The following is a 21584-nucleotide window of genomic DNA, read 5'->3' as shown; positions in this document are numbered from 1 at the left end:
GAGGAACAGAAACCGAAAGATCCAACTCCAACAACCTTGACAATGTTCAAAAACAGGTAAAGAGATTTTTGTTCAGAAAACCTTTAATCGTTAATAGAATTAGTAGTATGACATATTTCAATAAATATTTAGATATATACAGATACAGCAGAAACGGTACATTCTTTTTTTCTCTTCAAATTGCTTCACTTTTTTGTACAAGCCAAAATATCTGCCATTGTATTTATATTCATGCAAAATATTGTTTTTCAGATTAATGAAAAATAAAAAAGAATTTGCTGAACTTTTAAATGTTTTTTTTTTCATCCTGCTTCGATGTGCACTCTCGGATTATAAGCATCATAATGAGCATCGTACTCTCTGCAAATCAAACGGGTGCACTTTGTGCCAATACACAATAGAAGCAAGTAAAGCAAAATTAAGGCCATTCCAACTTGTGCAAAGAAAATAAATAAATAGAATAATCCCTAATAATAGCAATAATAATGTTTCTTTAGGTTCACAGCGGTTCACGAGTCGCTGTATCTTCTCCCACTGGGCATCGGATTGTACGATACACATACAATAAGATACAAGAGAACCAAACACAAGCCCATAAACCAATAGAATCATTAATCATCAACAAATCAAACCATGCTACTTTAAAATCCAGTTCAGAACCTAAGGATTTATAAACGTCCAAAAACTCGTCGCTCGTTGTTCAGTCCGTTAGCATCAACGCAGCTTGGACCCCTCCCCCCCCGACCCCGTACAGTATAACACTGATTAATACGATGATGTGAGGCCAATGACGGAGCTCGAACATGACTATGACACGCACAACACGCACACCTGAGGAAAGCGTATGAATATGTGAAAAGTTCTTCATGTAAAACGATGGCGGGGGGGGGGGGGGGGGGGGCGAATGCATGATATGCTCATAGGTCCTCGTCTTTTATTTGCATATTCAACCCACATATGGCACAAAGAGAAACGCGTGAACCGAGGCCGTGGACGGCTGCTGTCGGCAAAGAGGCTGATGGACAGAATCGTTCGTGTTTATGGCACAGAGGGAAATAAAGTGATAAAGTCTAATTAGAACGAGTTTCAGGCCGTGATCAGAGAGGAGGCACAAGCTACCAAGTGTTTTCATCGTTACTTTAATACTGTTACCTTGAAGGAACTCTAGAGGGCGCTGGTTCAAATTTGCAGTTTGAAAGTCAACGAGAGCTGCCGTTTAAATTTTATTTTTCTTTTCTATGTTGTCTAAGATATTTGTTCATCTCCTGCTCTTTTACTTGTGCACACAAGATAAGAATAAAAGGAAGGAATGACCAAATTCTCATGTTTATTTTCAATTACACGCTATATAAATAAAACTAGCTTAAATATAAGCTAGATAGTGAGTTAGCCTACGTTTGAACTAAGTAACGTTACTGAGCAACATTATGCACACATTTTCTCACTAAGCTAAATAGCATGTGTTGTTGACTAGCCTACTTCTGCTACAATCATTCAACACTTTAATGCCGCGTTTCATTTCACGTCCGAGTTCAGTTCTTGAAATGATGTCACACCTGAAAAACCCAAGTTGATAACATTCCAGTTGCACAGGGACTATGTTTACGTGAGCCAGCTAGCCATTTTTAGCAAAAACAGGTCATAATATGGCATTTAGTAGCTTATGCATTCTGACATTGTTGTAAAACTGGACAGTATTAATGACAAAAGTCCTAATACAGAGTAAAAACTACAGTTTTCACTGCTGTTGATATACGGAGCGGCCATCTTAGATATCGAAGTTGGGGGTGGTGATGTTAATCCGACTTCACTAGTCAAAATTCCGACTTAAGACATTTGCAGCTTTCGACTTGGGAGCTCAAATTAGCATTATTTCCGAGGTCTTTGGAACAACTGTTTATGTTGTAGCTTTCTAGTTGCTGCTAAAGCTAATGCTAACTGTCTCGGCTGTACGAGATTCCGTGGTGTGTCCTTGCTGATCATGGCCTTGAAAGGATTTATCGTTGTTATCTTCCTGAATGAAATGCATAGTTTCTGGGGCGAATAGCGTTTTTATGGCACTTCCACTTTAAAGATGAAACACGTTAGAATGAAGACAGAAGAATGCGCGTGACGTAGCCCTTCGGATCAGTCGGACACTCAGGTGAACTTATTCATGAATAAATAAATAAATAAATAAATAAATAAATAAATAAGTCTCTGTTGAAAATAAATAAACAAACAAATGTCTTTTACAGGTATAAATTGTGTAGGTATAGTTGGAAATGCTCCATATGAAAATATTTTGTCTACATTATAATAATAACTGTTCATCTGATGATAATCTAACCCAGTCAGTTATTAAACTCAAAGACTAAGTGAATATAATATTACGTTCTTTAAAAATCCCCCGACAGCAGCAAACAGCACGGACGACTTCGTCAAACACGAAAACCAAACAAAAGAAATCTTTGGTTTTGCTTCAAAACCAAGTTGGACTGGGGCCTAAACATTTTCACAAGTAGAAATGATCAATGAAACGATATTTTTCATGGCAACCCACAGCTGATTTAGACTCAAGGATCAAATAAAATACCAACTGTAACATTATTGCAAAGTTAAATATGTCCGGGAGAGACTCTCCACAATGAAACATTATACAGCTGAAGTTTTACAGCTGTTTGAAAGTGTGAAACATTTTGGAAAATACCCTTATTCACTTTCTGTCGAAGTTAGATGATATTACTTTAGTGTGTTTAGTATGGAGCTGTAAATTACTAGCCTAGCTTAGCATAGACATTATAAAGAGGGGGAACAGCGAGTTCAAATATTTGTTGACCAATACCTCAAAAAGAAATTTCCGCAGTATATCTGGTGTAATTAAAAATGTAAAACCAGTCATGCTAAGCTAGGCTAATCATAGTTCGCCTCAGTGCACACGATGTTATCCTTCTTCCCACCTGAATTTGATACAGAAAGCAAAAACTAGTATTTCCCAAGAATGTTGTGTCTGCAGTCAAAGGTGGAAAATACGATACGTCTGAAACACTCACACTGAACATAATCAATAAACCAATTAACGGCAGGAATTCAAAAGACAAAAAAAAACAACAATGAGAACACACAATGTTGCTTTGCTACAAATTTGCAAATTTCACTTTTGCAACGCTCACGTTTAAAATCTTCCTGTAAAAGTATAAAAGCACTTTGTATATTTTTTTGGGGACTAAATTCAACAAAACATGTAAAATCCTGAAACGACCGTTCATATGCACAAAAATATGTTTTCCTTCCTCGTTCTGCCGGGTTCAGAGGTTTTGGCTCAATCTGCTTCCTGCTGATTTCTCACATGTTTTGCCAACGGGAGAAAACAAAACAAAAATGAAAACCTGTTTTTAGTCATTTATCTTCTCTGTTTGCTCCATACTTGTCGATAAGCAAGCAGAGACGTAGTTTAGCAGTACGATGAGCCACAGCTAGGTGGTGCTGTTGAGATGAAGAAAAAAAAAACTGCATTGCATAGAGAAGCCTGCTGCAAAGTAAGATAACAAAACTCGCACAAATCATAGAAACCAACCGACCAGCTGCATGATCGAATCAGGTCCAACGTGGCTGTGACACTCAACTCGTTGTTACACTTGGAGCGGATCACGTAGCTTTTCACAAGTCACGACGTCTGCAGCTACAGTTGGTGCATGTGAATGAGGTGGAAATACAGTTAATTAAGGTATAACAGGTGTAATAATCTGTACAGTTTAACTACATATATCCTCTCGGCTGGGCATGGGAGGGGCGGGGTTTCCTGTTAAGGCGGGGCCAAAGCAAGGAAGCACTAATAGGATGTAAACATGTCTAATGTTTCAGTCCCAAAGAACACAACAAGGAAAGACAGCGAGGATCTGCGTTGTTCTCCGTCCAGGATCGATACGTTCCGTCTCTCCAGGTGATGAAAAACAAAAAACTATTACGTCTCTCGGAATAAAAAAACAACAAGACGAAGCATGTGAGGTCATCGATGCAGCGACCGACGTCCCGGCGGCGCCGCCTCCTCCGTCTGGAGCTGCACCGCCACACGTGACATGTTTAATGGCACAAGAATTATGAAACAAGCCAAAATGACAACAAATGCATCAAGAAATAAATGAAGGACGGGAAGAGGAACGCCACAGATAAACAAGATATTCTGTCTCAGAATATTCACCACTGCTCGGCCAGGGTGTTTCTTTTTCTTTTTTTTTTAAATCTCGTGTTATTTTCTGTCCAGCTGTGTGATTGACAGCGGCAGCAGCGAACCCGAGTGTCTCTGCAGGTCCGGGTTCTGTGGCGCTGGCGTGGCTGGGGGGGGGGGGGGGGGGGAGCATTGACGAGTGCTTGCAATACACATTTGAAGCAAATCTAGATATAGAATGTGTCGTCCTTGCATCGCTTTAATTAATGGAAGCACCGATCTGTCTTCACTCCTTTTTTTGTGGGGGGGTGAAAAACCCCTAATTTCCAGATGCCCACGTTCCTAAGGTTCATTCTTTTATTCCATTTAAGATAAATATATGAGTATATTACACTGCCGTCTGCCTCTCACACAACCCCCGCCCCGTCCCCACATCCCGTTTTCATATAGAATTATAATATCTGTCTTCACACGTAAACGTAAATCAAATATACGACCCTTTACAAGACACTCCTCGTCTCCTCTGGTCCCAGTCCGTCCACTCGCCCACCGTTCGCTGGGTGTGCGCGCAAAAGTCTGTTTTTCATTTTTCATCTTTTCATTAATATATTGCCACATTCATATATCATGCATTTTACTGCATTGCTATTGCACTGGTCCGGATTATTCAGGAGGTGTAAAGAGACGGGAGCGGGGGGGCGGTGGGGGGGGGACTAAGGGCAGGAGGAGGAGGATAAAGGGGAAAAGAAAAGCTTCACAAATGACGTGTTGTCGGGGTCGGGGGGGCTGAAGGGGCCGATCGTATCCTCGGGGGGGCGATCGTACCCCCGCCTGTGGAGGATTCCTCAAGCAGCAGTCGAGGGGGGGGGGGACCGGGGGGGGGGGGGGGACTACTGCTTGTGGACGTCCTCGCTGCGGATGATCTTGTAAACGATCCAGTAGAAAATGTTAAAAAGGAGGAAGACGAGCGGGAAGGCCACACGGGACACCGTGTCGATGCGCTTGGCCCGGCCGATGAACAGCTTCTTCATCTCCTCGATGGTCTTCTCCGGCGGGCCCGAGGGGGGGGCGTTGTTGTTGTTGCCCTTGATGGCCATGCCGTCCTTGGCCTGCAGGCAGGCGGGGCCCATGCCGTAGCCGGGGAAGCTGAAGCGCCCCTCGCCCGTCTCATCCTCCTGCAACACAGGCCAAGACTCAGGCTGTTAGGAACCACAGACAGACGTTACTGTTGGAGGAGTGTGTGTGTGTGTGTGTGTGAAAAACACTAACATCACAGACAGACATTGACTTGAAATGAAATGAAAAATGAGGGAAATCATTGTGTGATGTGACTCTGAATCAAAAATACAAACTTTTAGGTCGGATCTGTTTTTCTGTCTCTACATCCGAACAGACTGTAAATAAAGATGGACGACGTGTCAGCTGCCACAAGTGAAGCCTCAGCTCCTGAGCGCCCCCTGGAGGCGGGAACATGGACCAAATGAACAATATCAAAGCAGTTGAAAATCAATATCCGTGAAGATACACAGATCACTACTGTGGAAGAAGTGGAGACGTGTCATCCATCTTTATTTTAAGTTTATGGTTTGAACTTGGTTTCCTTGCTCATCAGTGATTAGTTTGAATAATTGTAAACTAACCCACTGGTTGATGATGCCATATTAAATCAGGACAGGAATGAAAGTGATTGAATGAGCGGCTGAATGATTTTGTGTCACTGGATCTAAAGAACTCTGGGATTTAAAGTTTGTGTAATTTGATCCTGGACAGACGGAAATTCACCAGTTTAGAGTCACTGGTTCATCGAACTGTTATTTCCACCGTGCAGACACGAGAACATGCAAACAGGAGCATAATAAACATTATTATGAGTTTATCATTGATCACACCACACAGAGGCCGAGTCGTATCTTCCCTCTGCAAAACTCATCAATATGAGCTGAGCACCACACCGAGCAGATTTATCTGACCCGTCAAGGGGGGGGGGGGGGTCCAATGGACTGGATTGATTGACAAGCACGGCGCCTCAAGGTTATGGCGTGTTCACCAGAGCACGGTGAGATATTGAAAATCCTATCTGCACTGTCACCCTGGCTTTTCATTACAGGAGACACAATGACTTCCTTATCTGATTCAGAGACTCCACCGCAAACACTGAGGGGAGTGTGTGTGTCTGTGTGTGTGTGTGTGTGTGTGTAGATTAAATATCAGGTGCTCCAGTTCCCCTCAGATTTGAAACAACAGCCATGGAATTAAAAATTATCAGAAAACAATCCCTCCGATGATTAGCAGCCATGTTTGTTTAGATTCACATTCAGGTTAGGAGACGAGGATGCAACCCGGTCCCCCCCCCCCCCCCCCCCCCGTGGGAGAACACATGGCCGCCGATCAGCAGCACATCTCTTCAGGTGCATTCTGGGTAAGGGAAAAAGGAGCCTTTCTGTGTGACTGCAGGCTGAAGCAAGAGGAACAGTTGGCACCAGGAGAAGTTAACGACCAACGCAAAACCTCTGCGGCAAACACAAATCAAGCAGCCAATAAAAGAGGGAGGCTCGGCTCTCTGCAGCTCGACCTGCGTCTGGTTCCAGCAGCAAAGAGAACGAGGAAAATCAATAAATCACCAATAAACACAGATTCCTCTCAATAGAATGACTGAGTGGATACAATACCACCGATGGGACAACAACTGCTGCAGGAGATGTGTGTGAATACATGTATGTTAGCATGTAGGACCACAGATAAGAGTATGTGTATGTGTGTGCGTGTGTGTGTGAGTGTGTGTGTGTGTGTGTGTGTGTGTGTGTGTGTGTGTGTGTGTGTGAGTATAGAGGATCTAGAAAGTGTGTTGTCTAGTTCTCCACATTTGTCATCTTTTCCAACACTGGGGAAACATTGAGTGATGCATTATTATGAAATATAGTCCAGAGGTTCCATCAGACTCATTGACTTAAGGTACCATAAACATATCAAGACTCATAAAGTAACTCAATTGTTAAAAGGTAGAAGATAAAAGTAAAAATTCAAGTTTTCCCCCCGAACATATTTTGAAACATCTTCAAAGCAAAATGCTGTTTTGAAGATTTCTGTATTTAGTCGTCAATGTGCTGTTGCCATTTGAGCGATGGTCGACCTCCAGATGTTTGGAACCAGAGCTCGATGACATCTTTACAATGGTGGTTCAAAGACTCAACGCTGCAGTGCATTGTGGGACACAGCAGCTCATCTCAGGGAGGCTCCTGGGTTGGTCCATCATCTTGACACCTCTGGCTTTGTTCATACTGCAGTGTGTGACTTTATGTGGGCGAGGACGTGTGTTCACACACGTGAGAGAATCACTAAGAAAGCAAACTATAAGTGTGTGTGTACATGTGTGTGTGTGTGTGTGTGTGTGTGTGTGTGCGTGCATGTGTGTGTGTGTGTGCATGTGTGCTAGACCACCGGGTAGCGATCCATTTTTAGCGCCCCATGTCCCTGTTCTGTCCTTGCGCCCACACCAACCCATTTATTACTGTTAATACATGTACACACACACGCAGACACATAAACACTCACGCACACACGCACACAAACACACACACAGATAGCGGGTGCGTACACATTAGCCGCTATGCTAGCCCACGACCTCTGCCTGTCCTTGAGCGACGCTGCTTAACTATTACAGATGCTCTGCTTTATTCTCTCTGCCATGTGATTAATGTGGAGGGTGGAGGGACGTGAGGAGGAGCCGCAATGAGGAGGACGAGGGAGGAGGAGGGAGGAAGAGGGAGGAGGAGGAGAAGAGAAAGAGAGGAGGAGGGAGGAGGGAGGAGGGAGGAGGAAAGGCCTGCAGCCTGTAGACGCTGCTCAGGGAGGAAGACCCCCTGACGGAACCAACACCCTGACACATTTGTCACATTCATGCCTAATTAGAAAATTCATCCATTAGCACAGCAAGGAGCGAGTGGGTGAAAGCTATGGATGCAGGGATGGAGGGAGGGATAGAGGGATAGAGGGATAGAGAGATAGAGGGATGGATGGAGGGATTGAGGGATGGATAGAAGGATGGAGGGATGGAGGGATGGGGGGATGGAGGGATGGATAGAAGGATGGAGGGATGGATGGAGGGATTGAGGGATGGAGGGATGGATAGAAGGATGGAGGGATGGAGGGATGGAGGGATGGATGGAGGGATTGAGGGATGGATAGAAGGATGGAGGGATGGATAGAAGGATGGAGGGATGGGGGGATGGAGGGATGGATGGATGTAGGAAGGAGATAAACGATGGGAAGAATGAAAATGTGCCCTTCTTGTTGGACACAGAGGTAATTTATTGTCTTGCTTTTTTTATGAAAGCCATCTTTCCTTTTTCCCCTTCATTTCTCATCTCCTCCTCTTCTCCTCCTCCTCTTCTCCTCCTCCTCTTTCTCCTTCTGCTCCTCCTGGTTCTTTCACACTCATCTCAATTTCTACAGCGATTAATTCGTAGGTCATTTAAAAATCCCACCGCGGACGTGAATCGAACAGAAGCTTCAGCCAATGAGACGGTGACATCACTTTACTCCTCAGGTCCCACAGCAGCAAAGTGAACTTTTCCTCTCTGGACCAAGCAGCTCTGAAAACTACTGAAAAGTCAATGCTTCATATTGATGTACATATATTTAACAGTTTGAATTAATTACCTCCGACAGCGAGGGTTTGCTTTTCAAACGACAACTTGATTAATGTCGAGTCAGTGAATTTTAAACTGTTGAGTCAGCACTTTGTATTCTTTGAAACTTGGAACAAACACACTCACTGAACTTTCTTTTAGAAAGTTGAATAAACAAAAAAATGCTGTGAAGAATTTTAAGTTGTGCCACTTTACGTTTAATTTGTCTGACTGGATATAAGATTTGACAATAACTACGGATTCCAATGGTGGATCTGGACAAAGTTTCGTTTCATAACTTCTTTAATATTGTGAGAACAGAGAAGAGTTAATGTATCTTGATGAAAACAAATCAGGCAAGAACTGATATCTATGAATGTTTGGTGCAGATCCAAGTATAACCAGGATTTAGTTAAATTAGAAGGTAGTTTTCTTTTTCAAGTACAACATATGAGAAGCTGAGAGCTTACAGAAGTTTGTATGTCTTCTATAGTTTTGGAACTATGTCCAAACAAACATGACAGATCTGATGCACAGTTTCAGGGACTGTCGGCCTCTAGAGCTGTGAACTCTACTGAGAGTCTTTCTAGTTTGTTGAGAATCCTTTAAAAACTTCTCCATTTATGTCTTTGAAGAAGAAGAAGGAATAATTCAAAAGTTAATTATTCAAAGTGATTAAAACGAGCCCCGATCAGCAATGTACTTGTTTTATAAAGAGGATAAAAGTCAGTGAAGGAGCTCTGGGCTGTTTGAGGTTTATTCTCTGTGTCTGTGCTGGTTTCTCCTCCTCCACCAGTGATAAACGACACATCTTCAAACTGGTTCCTTTTCATCCTGTTCTCTGGGTGATTTAAATTTCCATACGAGATGCCCTCTCTCTGTAGAGGACCTCCATCTAAAGTACCTCGAGTGATGGAGGAGAAAGAAAAGAGAAGATGGAGGACGGATGAACGACTGGTGAGAGTTGAGGAGTGAGAGGTTGACAGACAGTGAGGAGAAGTTGAGGAAAAGGAATCATCTGCAGATAGGAGTCAGAGCGATGGAGGGAGGGGAGGAGACGGAGGGGGGGGGAGAAGGAGAAGCGAGGGAGGAGAGGAGCACAAGGACCTCTCAGCTCGCTCATCCATCACGCGTCCCTCTCTCGACCGCAGCGTTTATATCTCTGCCTCGGTTGATGTGATTAATCGAGCAGATTAGCAGGAAGCAGAAAGCAAAGTGCGTCGGGCGCTATCCTCCGCCATCTCCTCTTCAAATATTACCCTTGCACACTCGTGTTTAGGGACCTGCATTTACATAGGCCGCGCTCGGGAGACGTGTCAGCCCCGACTCACGGACGCATCCGTCTACCCTGAACCGGGCCAGAGGAGGAATTCCTCGGCCCGCGTCCCGCTCTATGATTTCCCCCCAGAAGCAATTCCGGCCCAGCGCAGGGGAAGGAAAATATATTATACATTTTGCCTTTGCTGATCCATTTTCTGGATTCATCTCAGACCTCCCTCCGCCCTCCCCTCCCCTCCCCTCCCCCCTTCCTGCCTCCCTCGGCGACTCAGGCCATTTGAGTCTTTTTAGGATGTTTCAGGATCAATCTGTCAGTGGTGAGTGGATTCTGTGGAGCTGAGAGGAATGTCTAAGAGGATGTGAGGTTTCTGTTTATTAAGACGTTTAAAGACAGACTAATGTTTTTCTAATGGCGCTGCTAATATTACAGTGTGCTGCTGTTAAACCTCTGGATGAGACTTATCTCCACAGCAGAGGATGCATCCAGAATCCATCTGGAGATACCTGCTCACATTAGATTCTGCAATTTTTTCTGCAGCTGCAGGAGAACACACTCGTGTCCAGGAATCCTGACAAACTGTAGTAGAGTGCCGTTAACTGATACTTCATGTGTTACAGCTGACTGTAAATAAAGATGGTTGACGCATCTCTATTTCCTTCCAAGATATGAAAGAAAGCCAAAGTCACTCACAATGTCGGGTTCGGGTCTCTCTCTCAAGTGCTCGACCAATCGCCTGTGAACCTCAGCTTTTTTATTATAACATCAAATTACTTCAACAAACATCAGGGTGATAAAAACGACCTAAAATAAAATAGAACTAAATTTGGCCCATTTTCCATCTGCTAACACGGAGGAGGCTGGGTTTATAACCTGTGCTGCAGCCAGCCACCAGAGGGCGATCAACATGTTTTGGCTTCACCTTAGGGAGTCGTCATGTCGTCCATCTTTATGTCCTTGGTGGTCAAATGTGGACTTGACTGTCAAATGGATCCCTGGTTTATCTCATTCTCTTCACAATAAACTGACGAGTGCTTATCTCCACTGGATTCACATGATTGTATCCAGTCTGGTGTGATTGAGCTGTTAAACCCCCTGAAAGTCAAATTCTTTAAACTTGTCTTCCTCCAGTGATCCACACATCCGTCCCTGTTCTCTCTCTCTCTCCACTGGAGTCCCTGCTTGCATTAAAGCATGGCGCGTTAATGTCTCTCGCTCATCACGCCGCTGACCTGGAAGGATTATCCACACGATCGGCTGCATGGTTCTTCTCCCTCTCTGCTCTTTCACTCGTGGTTTTCAGTTTGATCTGAGTAACATTTAAGAGCAGCCAGGACACCTTCAGCTCCAAGCACTTAATCTGAGGTCAGATCCCGCTGCCTTCACAAGAGTGAGGGGTTCAATTCTGCCTTTTGATCTCAGAGACATCATGGAATGAACTAAGAGCAAATATTTATTACTTTGTGTGTGTGTAAAACGGCTTTACTTACATGTGTGTTTATATATCACGATACATTTCTATTGGTCAATCAGCTTGAGAAGGACTCAGGTTGGATTTTACATTGTCATCTATGGCCTTTGTCAGAGAGATGAACATTGAAGTCTTGTCAAAAATATATGGAAAGATCAGTGTTGTTGTTTACAGCTCATCATCACCGGCGTCGGCCCTCATCCCCAAAAGATCTGGAACCTCCTCGTGTTTCCAAGTTGACGTCTTTGTCTTCTAGGTCATATGTCAGGAGCGTCATCAACACGACCACTAGCTCGCTCTAAATTCCCTGGACATCTTACTCAGGGGCTGCAGCTAAAGTTCTGGAAAATATCTGGAGTATCTGACTTGGACATTTGGGTTCTCACATACAGCCCATAATGGAAGCATCTGTGAGTCCAGACTGGATGAAGCCTCTGCGTTTCCTTTCTCTGTAGCTCTGAGTTAAAAGCTTCTGCCTCTGATCAGCAAACCGAGTCTGAGTTGCAGCTCACGTAGAGGCTCTCAATCCCCTCGCTCTCTCTCATCCCTGTGTTCTCCGAGAGCAGCCTGTGAGATCAAGGCGTTTAGAACGAGAACAGCAACCCTCCCCCCCTCCCCCCCACCGCCTGCTGAAAACGCCTAATCACGACTAACAAGCTGATTACAGCTGATCAATCACAAAGTGGGTTTCCCCTCAGAAGCCGCTGTCCACGCTGAACAGCAGGACGGAGTCTGGCAGCGAGAGGAGGACGGGGTCACGCTCGTGAGGCGACTTCTCTGAACATCTCTCCTCCCACAGAAAGCAGAGGCAGCTGCAGGGGGGGGGGGGCGCTCGTCTTCCTCCCCTCGTGCGGTCGAGGTGAACGACGAGTGGAAGCGAGCTGTGGTAAGCAGCTTTCTGCCCCAGGCTGAATGAAACACAGGGTTTTACACTCGATGGGATCTGGCGTTTAGAATGGAGCTGTGTTGAGATGGGTTCCAGCGGTTCAGCTCCAGATGGGATAATTCCTCCCAATTCATTTCTTTAAATGACAGCGTGTCTTGATGTCGAGTGGCGGATTTTCATTCGCTGCTATGAGCGGTGCCGGAGTCGAGCCTGATTGAAGTGGAGGTTTGACGTCCCTTTGATTCCTAAAGGGCTTCCCCCCCCCCCGGCCTCGTCTGTCTGCTCACAGCTCGTCTGTGTTAAACAAGTGAGCTGCTGCCAGGCGGTCCGATGCTTCAAGGATGAGCGGCGCTATTGATCTCATCCCCGTGCAGTCGCCCCGGCCGCCCAGCAGGGGGGGGTGTCACACCGCCGCACTCTCCGGGCTGCGGTACCCGTCTGCCGGATGCCATCTCGCTCCGTCTCCCTCATTAGACAGACTTCTGAAGCAGGTAGCCTCAGTCCGATTGCACTCGCTCGCCCTCTCTCTCTCTCTTTCTCTCTCTCGACTATTAGTGTCACTAACGAATCAATAAGTCATCAGGGCAGAAACCAGAGACATCAGCACAACTGGGACTCCAGCTGCCTCCTGCTGCACCGACGGCCTCGTGTCTGATGCTGAGAGACGAGCTGAAGCCCAGTGTTCATGTCAGAGGGATGGGGTGGGGGGGGGGCGATAAGACACTTTGTGGAGAATTTCCCGAGAAACCACAGGAGCACTCGACCTCCTCCCTCCATCCGAGCAGCGTTCACTTCACGTGCACTTGCTCTTTAAAAGAACGACTTCTGAACTGTTGCGTGAAGACATGAAAACGCTGGAGGACATTCTTCAGTCAGATCGTAGAGACGTCCCACTGACCCCAGCTGCCCCTCGTGGCTGCTCACCACTGGAAGCATGTTCTCCCAGTAAACAAATCCCTCTGGGGAAAAATGGTTCTAATCCAATACATCCCAACAAAATGACATGTGCTAACCACGCTGGTAATTCCCTCAAAACACACAGTGTCCTTGGTGCGTCCCGTTTTGTGTTTCCCCTCCTCGTCGCAGGAAACTTCTCCTCGTGGTGATCGCGCCATAATAAGAATTAACATAATCTCCTTGAAGGGTGTCAGTGTTTGTGTTTGCAGCGACAGAGAGAGAGAGAGAGAGAGAGGGAGTTCAGGGCATTAGAGCTGGAATCAAACACAACCCTGACACAATGTTCACACATTCAACACAGCAACAAAGAACCAGCGAGTCTGGTATTAACCTCGAAGCAACTTCCCAGACGTGGATCCCGACTGAATGAGAAAATCAATTTGGACAGAACCATGACAGTTATTGTGTTACACGTGGCGTTTGAGCCGCGCCATTGTGACTGTGCCCTATTATCAGAGTGTACACAGTCAGTGTGTGTCTGTGTGAGATTGTCAGTTTCAGTGTTAACTCATTGTTGATGAGCAGTGAGTTGCCGCAGCGGAACGTTCGTGTCACTCAGTGTGGGTGTTCGACGCTGACTGCAGGATGTTGCTCTCAAAGTTTGCTCGGCGAGTGAAGAAGATGAGTCGAGCTGAAGATTCAGCGGAGGGTGAAATGTGTGTTTGTTCTCGAGCTGCAGCTGCTCGACCAGCGGTCACCTGGATCAGTCGCTGCGCCTCGAGGCCGCAGCCTGTGAGCCGGGGTTAAAACACCGTCTTGTTAAAGGGATGTGAGTAAATGTATATGAGGGAATATAAACACAGTTGTCGTACATTGTGTTATGCTTTTAACAAACGTTTGTTTTATTTAAAGTGTGAGTCTCCTTCCCCTGATTGACTCCGGCTCTAAATGCACAAGATGGCCGTGTTTCGCATCCAGGATATTTTTAGCTTCATTTCTGTTTAGTCCATCATGTTTATTTATCGTCACTAGTTTAGAACAGTTGCCTGCTAACACTGCCCCCCCCCCCCCCCCATGTAGGACTGACAGCCCAGTAGCATGTGGTCAAGGACCATCATAAAACCCCCCTCCACTGATTGCAGGTGGCATGGCTTGGTGAGGTCCCAGCAGCCGGGCAGAGGACGCCTGTCCCCTGGTCTGTGGGAGGACAGCGGGGACGGGGTCTCTGCAGCGGGGACTGACTGATCGTCCTCTCGGAGCCGTAATGGACGACGTGGATCACATTAGAGTCACATTACAGCGACTGGCCAGAGAGGTTAATTAAGGACGAGTGATGCCCAAGGACTGTGTCTCTCTCTCTCTCTCTCTCTTTCTCTCTCTCAATGTGTTAGTGTGGTTTCACCATCGCTGGATTTATTTCCCAGTCTGGATTAATGCTGATGATCTTATGGGGGGGGGACACTTACTCTTCATAATGATTTCCATTCTGCAGTTCTTTTATTTTGCTTTAGAACAAAAGACCTGAGGAGCAGAACTTCAGACTGAAGACTGATTCCTTCGGTTGGACCACATCACACGAGCCTTTCAGCAGAATCCTGTTTCACGTGCAAAGACCTCGAGCTGCACTCAGAGTTTCCTCCGTGTCCTCGGAAGCTCTTTTATTTTCTCAGAGGTTCGGACTTGAAAACAGAAAAGCTGCTTAACGTGAGCAGCTGTCGAGCTGCCGCTAGTAAGACGAGGTCGTTTGTGCATCAGTGGAGAAAATACATATATTTAAGTGCAGTACTTAAGTACACATTGAGATGCTTGTACTGCATTTAATGCTACTTAAGTCTTATGCACCGCTTTTCAGACGGATGTAGGCAGAATAAGATTTGTATACAAACACTGGTAATACTATGATAAAATATGATGTATAATCATATAATAAACTACCCGGTGGTACATACCGTTATTATATTTCAAACTCAGTAAGCTATTTCTGGCCTATAATGGCGATTTATGACTCCTTTTAATTTAGCTTATCTGCCAAATCAATGCCGGAGTTTAATTTAAATCATCAATCAACACAATCTAAATCATCAATTTCACGCATTGACATATTAAACATTGTTTTTAGACCACAAAACTTTCCATTTAATGGAATATAACTACTTATCTGGTGATTCAGGCACACTAATATAGATAATTGTGTGTGTATATATATATATATGAAAATTTGTTACATGGTGAATTACTTTCTGTTTGATAACTGTCACGTCTGTTTTCATCCATCTCATCTCATTCATTGCTGAACCTCATGATCTGTTCCATCAAATTTTCATCCAACCCAAAAAGCTGCTGCTTCCTCCTCCGGTAACATCTCCGTCATGTGGCTGATGCTTTATTAAATCTGCTCGACACTCCCATATGTATTTTTCATGTGGGTGTGTGAAAGGGCAGAACTAACGGGTTAAGTGTGTGTTCACATGCTTTCACTTTACACTTCATGTTATGGAAGGAGAATCCCTGAAGTATATAAGATGCAGTGAGAAAAGTGGAGTCTACATTAACCTGAATTCACCTCGAACATCAGACACGAACAGGAAGTGAGAAGTGAAGTGAAACACAACTCAGCTTCGGTCCTGTAGAGTAACAATTAACACTGAGCAGCTTTATAAAGGCCAATTATCCTCTGATCGGGGGTCATGGAGCTGATACCAGCTGACATTCATACTCACATCACGCCTACAGTCAATTACAACATACTAGTCTCCAATTAACACGTCTAACACACGCAGAAGAACATGTTAACTAGTCCTGCCTAATTTCTCCACTGACGTTTCATAGAATTCTCATAAAAAGAGTTTCAATCCTGGAACCAGGAGATGACTCGTGACCATAAAACACGTGACTCATATTGGAAAATGAGAAAAAAAGGCAAAAGTACAAGACTGTGTAAGTAATTAATTGAAAAGTGAAAGAACTACAAATCCAATAAACCATTGAAAACCCACAGGATCACTGACACGACCCTCCAGTACAGACCTGTTGTTAGCGTGTTAGAAATCATGGTCGCTCCGTGGTTAACGTAATGTTGTCTGATCATAAACAACAGGATTTTTTAAGTTCCATGAAAAACGGTCACATGAGAATTGAGGACATCTTGTTGACAAAGTGAAATAAACCCACTTGATATAATCAGAACTAACTTCACTAGCTCGTGTCCTGTGGTGAATCTACCATGGATGGTTAAAACATTACGGCTGATTATCAACATCAAAATGTTAAAACAACCTGAATCCCCCTGATCTGTTTAGACAAAGACGCCGTTTGCCTCAAAGTGAGCGCGGTGACCTCACCTGAACGCACAAGCTTCCTCGTTAACAACACAACAGCGATTACACAACACAGCGACGGCCCAAATTCACCTCCTGCTTTCATCATACGAGCAGAAATAAACTGTGGACACGCAAATGGTTCAGTGTGCCAGATGTGGGTCAGTCCTGAGCCCGCGGTCCTCGCTCCCCCGCTCCCTCGCTCCCTGTCCTGGGGGTGAGGGAGGGTCGAGAGACACAGATTGAAATGCAGAGCGGGAGCGAGCGAGTGGGCGAGCGAGGTGGTCTTGGTCTGAGTCTGATTCACCTGAAAGTGCAGCGGCAGCCGGACCACTAATCTACCTCCTCACCCAGCATCACGGCTCAGGGGATTGGGGATTACAACAATGGGATTTAGGGTTTATGGCTTTTTTATTTATTTATTTCCTCCCTCAACTCTGTCGCTTCTCTCCCTCACTTTGCTTTTAGTGAGTGAGACTGAAGTGGACGGAGGTTGCACTGGTTTGATTGGTTCATTAGAAGGAGTTTAACGATGCTGTTTAAAGCTGAATTTGAAGAAATTAAATATTTAATAGTCAAGTCTTTGATTGTTCTAAAGGAAAATGGCTCCGATTAATGTTTTTTAAACTTATAATATAATTATAAAAATCAGTTTCAAAGCTTTTCTGCAGCTTCGATCACCCAGTTGTTGGGATGTAATATCTGAGTTTCTCTTCTTTTGTTTGAGGATTTCATGGTTCATGAAATAAAGTTAATAACATATGAATTTTATCCCCTGAAAACAGCAGGTGAGGAAAACAATCTCACCTCAAAGTCCAAGTTGTTCAATATTTCAACTCTGGGATTTATGGGAAATTGTGATAACTATGTTTCTTGCTGTTCTCGAACATTTTTATTTTAAAAACACCAGTCCATCACTGACAATAAGGGCCACATGCATATCTACATGAAAACAGCAGACTCTAATCATAATTATTATAATACTGACAGTAAATAAACACGACCTTTAGCTCTAATTCCAACCTGAACTTTAACAAATCGAATATACGTCCTCACTTCGCTGCACCTTGGGCGTCTCACCAGCCGTGTGAGGACACGGGCGTCCTCATAAATACTGCAACTCACGGACATGCTCACACACACCGAAACGTGTCAAACTTAATCAAGCAGCTCGAGTCATGGCACAGGCACGAACACATGCCCTACAACACGGAGAGGCACGCCAGCACTCGTGGGCGCAGTCATGCATGTTCATCGAGTGTATGGATACAGCCTCCCTCTCTCTCTAACACACACACACACACACTGCTTGGTGTTTGCATTTTTATTGTGTGTTTTCAACATTAACACAAACCAGCAGTTTTCACAATCCAAACCCCCCCGCTCAGCTCCTGCAGCTCCGGACTGACGGATCCGCTCCGACAGATTGAATTGATTGATTAAATGCTTCAAAGAAAGAGACGACTAAAGAAAGTAGAAGAAGAAATAACTCGTACGTCTCAACGGGGAGGAGAAATCAACACTGACAGATTTGACTAAATATATCCAGAGCAGTTTTAAGAAATGACGTAAAGTGACACGTCTTTCAAGTCTCCACTTAATCTTCATTTTATCTTAAGCGATCTTCTTAGACGTGGAGACAGCTAATGAAAACATTGAAAGAGGTTTTCAAGGCAGATACATATTTATTTTGATTTCACAGTGATGTCAAAACGCAGAAAGACGAAGGCCGTTGGTGTGATTATGATCAAAATGCTTCTGTTTCACATCCAGAAATATTCTTTCTCTAACAAAAACCAAATGCTGTGAATACCTGAAAACAACCAAAGGCAGAATTCCCCCACTCTTCTGTTGCCTAAATCTAACCCCAGCCTCCTCCTCCTCCTCCTTCTCCTCCTCCTCCTCTTCCTCCTCCTCTCATTATTCATTCAAAACTAAAAAAGCAGGATCCCATCAGGACGCAGACAAACATGTTCTCACCAAGACGCACAATCACAACTACACATCCCTCCCAAAAAATAACTAAATCCTGCGCTGCCCTGTTTCTCTTAAATGATGCATTTTCATAAACAAAAGTTTCAGGTCAGAGGGAAAAGTTTCCCGTGGTTATTTGTTTTCTCCTCTCTCCTCTGCATCGTGAATCAGTCATGAGCCCGCTCTCTGTTTGCTCCGCGGCTCAGCCTTTAATCATGCTCAACACTCCGCCCATGAAACATTGATGCCCCCCCCCCCCACCTGTTTCTGCCGGGCGACGAGCTTCGCACAAAAGCTCAGATCAAACACGGAGTGAGTTCTTCAGGATGCACAGGGAGCGGATTCTGTGGGTTTTAACCGAGCCGCGTTCATCCTTTAAAAAACAACACACTGTGGTTTTGACCTGTTTGTCTCTCTGCCTCAGATCTGAGGAAACAAGTCTTGAGCTGTTTGTGTTCGACCGCTGGAAAACACAACTTCTCCTGTTACGACTTTGTCTCACCGCTTAAATATTCCTTTTTTAAACCAGCATCACAAATCCCTCCACTGTCCTTTAGGGTTTTATTTGTAAAGGACAGAAGATGAAAGGCAGATACGAAGGATTATGGCCTAAAAAATGTGTTTACTATTCAATTTGAGCATCTAAATTCTTTCCATTTTCCCATTTGTCCTCTTGAGTTGTGTGTTATTCTTAAACAAGAACAAAAAGTATGTGTGTAACTTCAAAATAGATGGGAAAGCAAACTGGAGCGTGAATGTTAATGTGTGACAGATAGAGTCTTCACCTTCATGTGTCGTCGCCTCCGTCTGAAGCGAAGCAGCTCTTTGTGTTGGCGAGCGATGAAGTTGACGGCGGCGTACTCCAGCAGGGCCGAGAAGACGAAGAGCAGACACACGGCCATCCAGATGTCGATGGCTTTGACGTACGACACCTGCAGGGAAGCAGAGAGGAACAGAGAGGGTGAGTTTGAAGGTTTAATCAAGTCCAGCGCCATCTTGGTTTTTTGAAATCAGAAGTAACCATATCTGGAGGAGCAGGGGGTGGAGCCTGACTGAGACACCTGCAACCTACCTACACCCATTGGACGACACTAGCTGTCAATCACACCCCTCAAGCATCCGGTGCTTTATGGTCCTAACGGATCATAATTTACAAAATGAACATCATCTGTATTGAAGAAGACTTGAAACCAGAGACTGAGACTCATCACTCCCTCTGGAATCAGCCAATTGTGTAATAATAGATTAACATCCAATCAGGCCGAGGGACAAAAGGACACATGATGCAATCAGCTGCTCACAAGCAGCCGGACGTCGTCAGCTGTCAGTTTGCTGTGAAGTGGACAAGGTGAGGCCGGTGCAGATAATCAGGGCTAAATGAAGATCATTGTCTGATTGCTATCAGAAGCAGCGAGCGCCATTATTCAAGTGAGTTCATTCTGTCAGGACGAGTTTCCTCCTCCAGCGATTACACAGAGCAGCCAATCAGAGAGGACGATCCCTGATGTGTTTCACAGAGACACACACAACAATCAGCCGTTTAGAATCCAATTAAACTAGGACTTTAGATCATGTTACACACACACACACAGACACACACAGACACACACACACACACACTTGGTTTGATGGTCATCCAGGCAGAGAGAGAGAGCGAGAGGATTAACAGCTGAAGAAAAACAAAACAAGCCTTCATACATTTATCATCACATTTCTAAAAAGAATATACATATATACAGTATATATATATATATATATATATATATATATATATATCTATGTATTTATGAGCGAACACTAGCGACAGACTCATTTTTTCAAATCTAAGCTGAAGCTAAACCGCTGAACCACCACATCATGTCTCATTCAGAGACGTCCTCCTTCCTGTCCTGTCCCTACATGTCCTCACAGTTGTCTCACACACACATTACCACAGACATTAAGTTGAGGATTCTAACCACCGGAGTTTTCCTCCCGGCCGTCAGAAAACTCCATTACTACTTCATAAGATATTAAACAGAAGTGTGTGTGTGTGCTGCGTTTCCTCTCAGTTCTGCATCTTTTAAATTTACAGGGAGAGAAACTTCAGGCAAATTCATTCACTCAATATGTTCATAGAGAAATCAATGAGTTCTGCAGGTTCACTGTCATAATGTAAAGAGCTTGATCAACACTGTACAACTGAGTCTCCTCCTTCCTCCTCTTCCTCACGTCTCCTCCTCCTCCTTCATCTCTCCTATATCCTGTTTCCTTCCTCCTCTTCCTCTTGTCTCCTCTCCTCCTTCATCTCTCCTATATCCTGTTTCCTTCCTCCTCTTCCTCTTGTCTCCTCCCCTCCTTCATCTCTTCTATATCCTGTTTCCTTCCTCCCCTTCCTCACGTCTCCTGCTCCTCCTTCATCTCTCCTATATCCTGTTTCCTTCCTCCTCTTCCTCACGTCTCCTCTCCTCCTTCATCTCTTCTATATCCTGTTTCCTTCCTCCTCTTCCTCTCGTCTCCGCTCCTCCTTCATCTCTCCTATATCCTGTTTCCTTCCTCCTCTTCCTCACGTCTCCTCTCCTCCTTCATCTCTCCTATATCCTGTTTCCTCCTTCCTCTTCTCCCTCTCATGTCTCCTCCTCCTCCTTCATCTCACCTATATCCTGTTTCCTTCCTCCTCTACCTCTCGTCTCCTCCTTCATCTCTCCTATATCCTGTTTCCTTTTTCCTCTTCCTCTCGTCTCCTCCCCTCCTTCATCTCTCCTATATCCTGTTTCCTTCCTCCTCTTCCTCTTGTCTCCTCCCCTCCTTCATCTCTTCTATATCCTGTTTCCTTCCTCCCCTTCCTCACGTCTCCTGCTCCTCCTTCATCTCTCCTATATCCTGTTTCCTTCCTCCTCTTCCTCTCGTCTCCGCTCCTCCTTCATCTCTCCTATATCCTGTTTCCTTCCTCCTCTTCCTCACGTCTCCTCCTCCTCCTTCATCTCTCCTATATCCTGTTTCCTTCCT

The 21584-nt window shown here is 44.8% G+C and overlaps 1 protein-coding gene across 1 annotated transcript in view; it reads right to left on the bottom strand.

Annotated features, from left to right (window-relative positions):
- Window positions 1-5037: 5037 nt before the first annotated feature.
- Window positions 5038-21584, bottom strand: part of glra1 (glycine receptor, alpha 1) — a 35652-nt gene continuing 19105 nt past the window's right edge. Inside the window, exons 6-7 of the mRNA XM_062393835.1 lie at window positions 19382-19528; window positions 5038-5322 (exon numbers count right to left, since the gene is read on the bottom strand). Of these exons, the coding sequence (XP_062249819.1) occupies window positions 5038-5322; window positions 19382-19528 (432 nt within the window). The remainder of the gene's footprint in view (window positions 5323-19381; window positions 19529-21584) is intronic.

The sequence above is a fragment of the Platichthys flesus genome, chromosome 8, assembly GCF_949316205.1.
Source record: "Platichthys flesus chromosome 8, fPlaFle2.1, whole genome shotgun sequence".
Classification (NCBI taxonomy): Eukaryota; Metazoa; Chordata; class Actinopteri; order Pleuronectiformes; family Pleuronectidae; genus Platichthys; species Platichthys flesus.
Note: the sequence above shows the minus strand (reverse complement) of the source record. Positions and strands in the feature narration are given on the sequence as shown.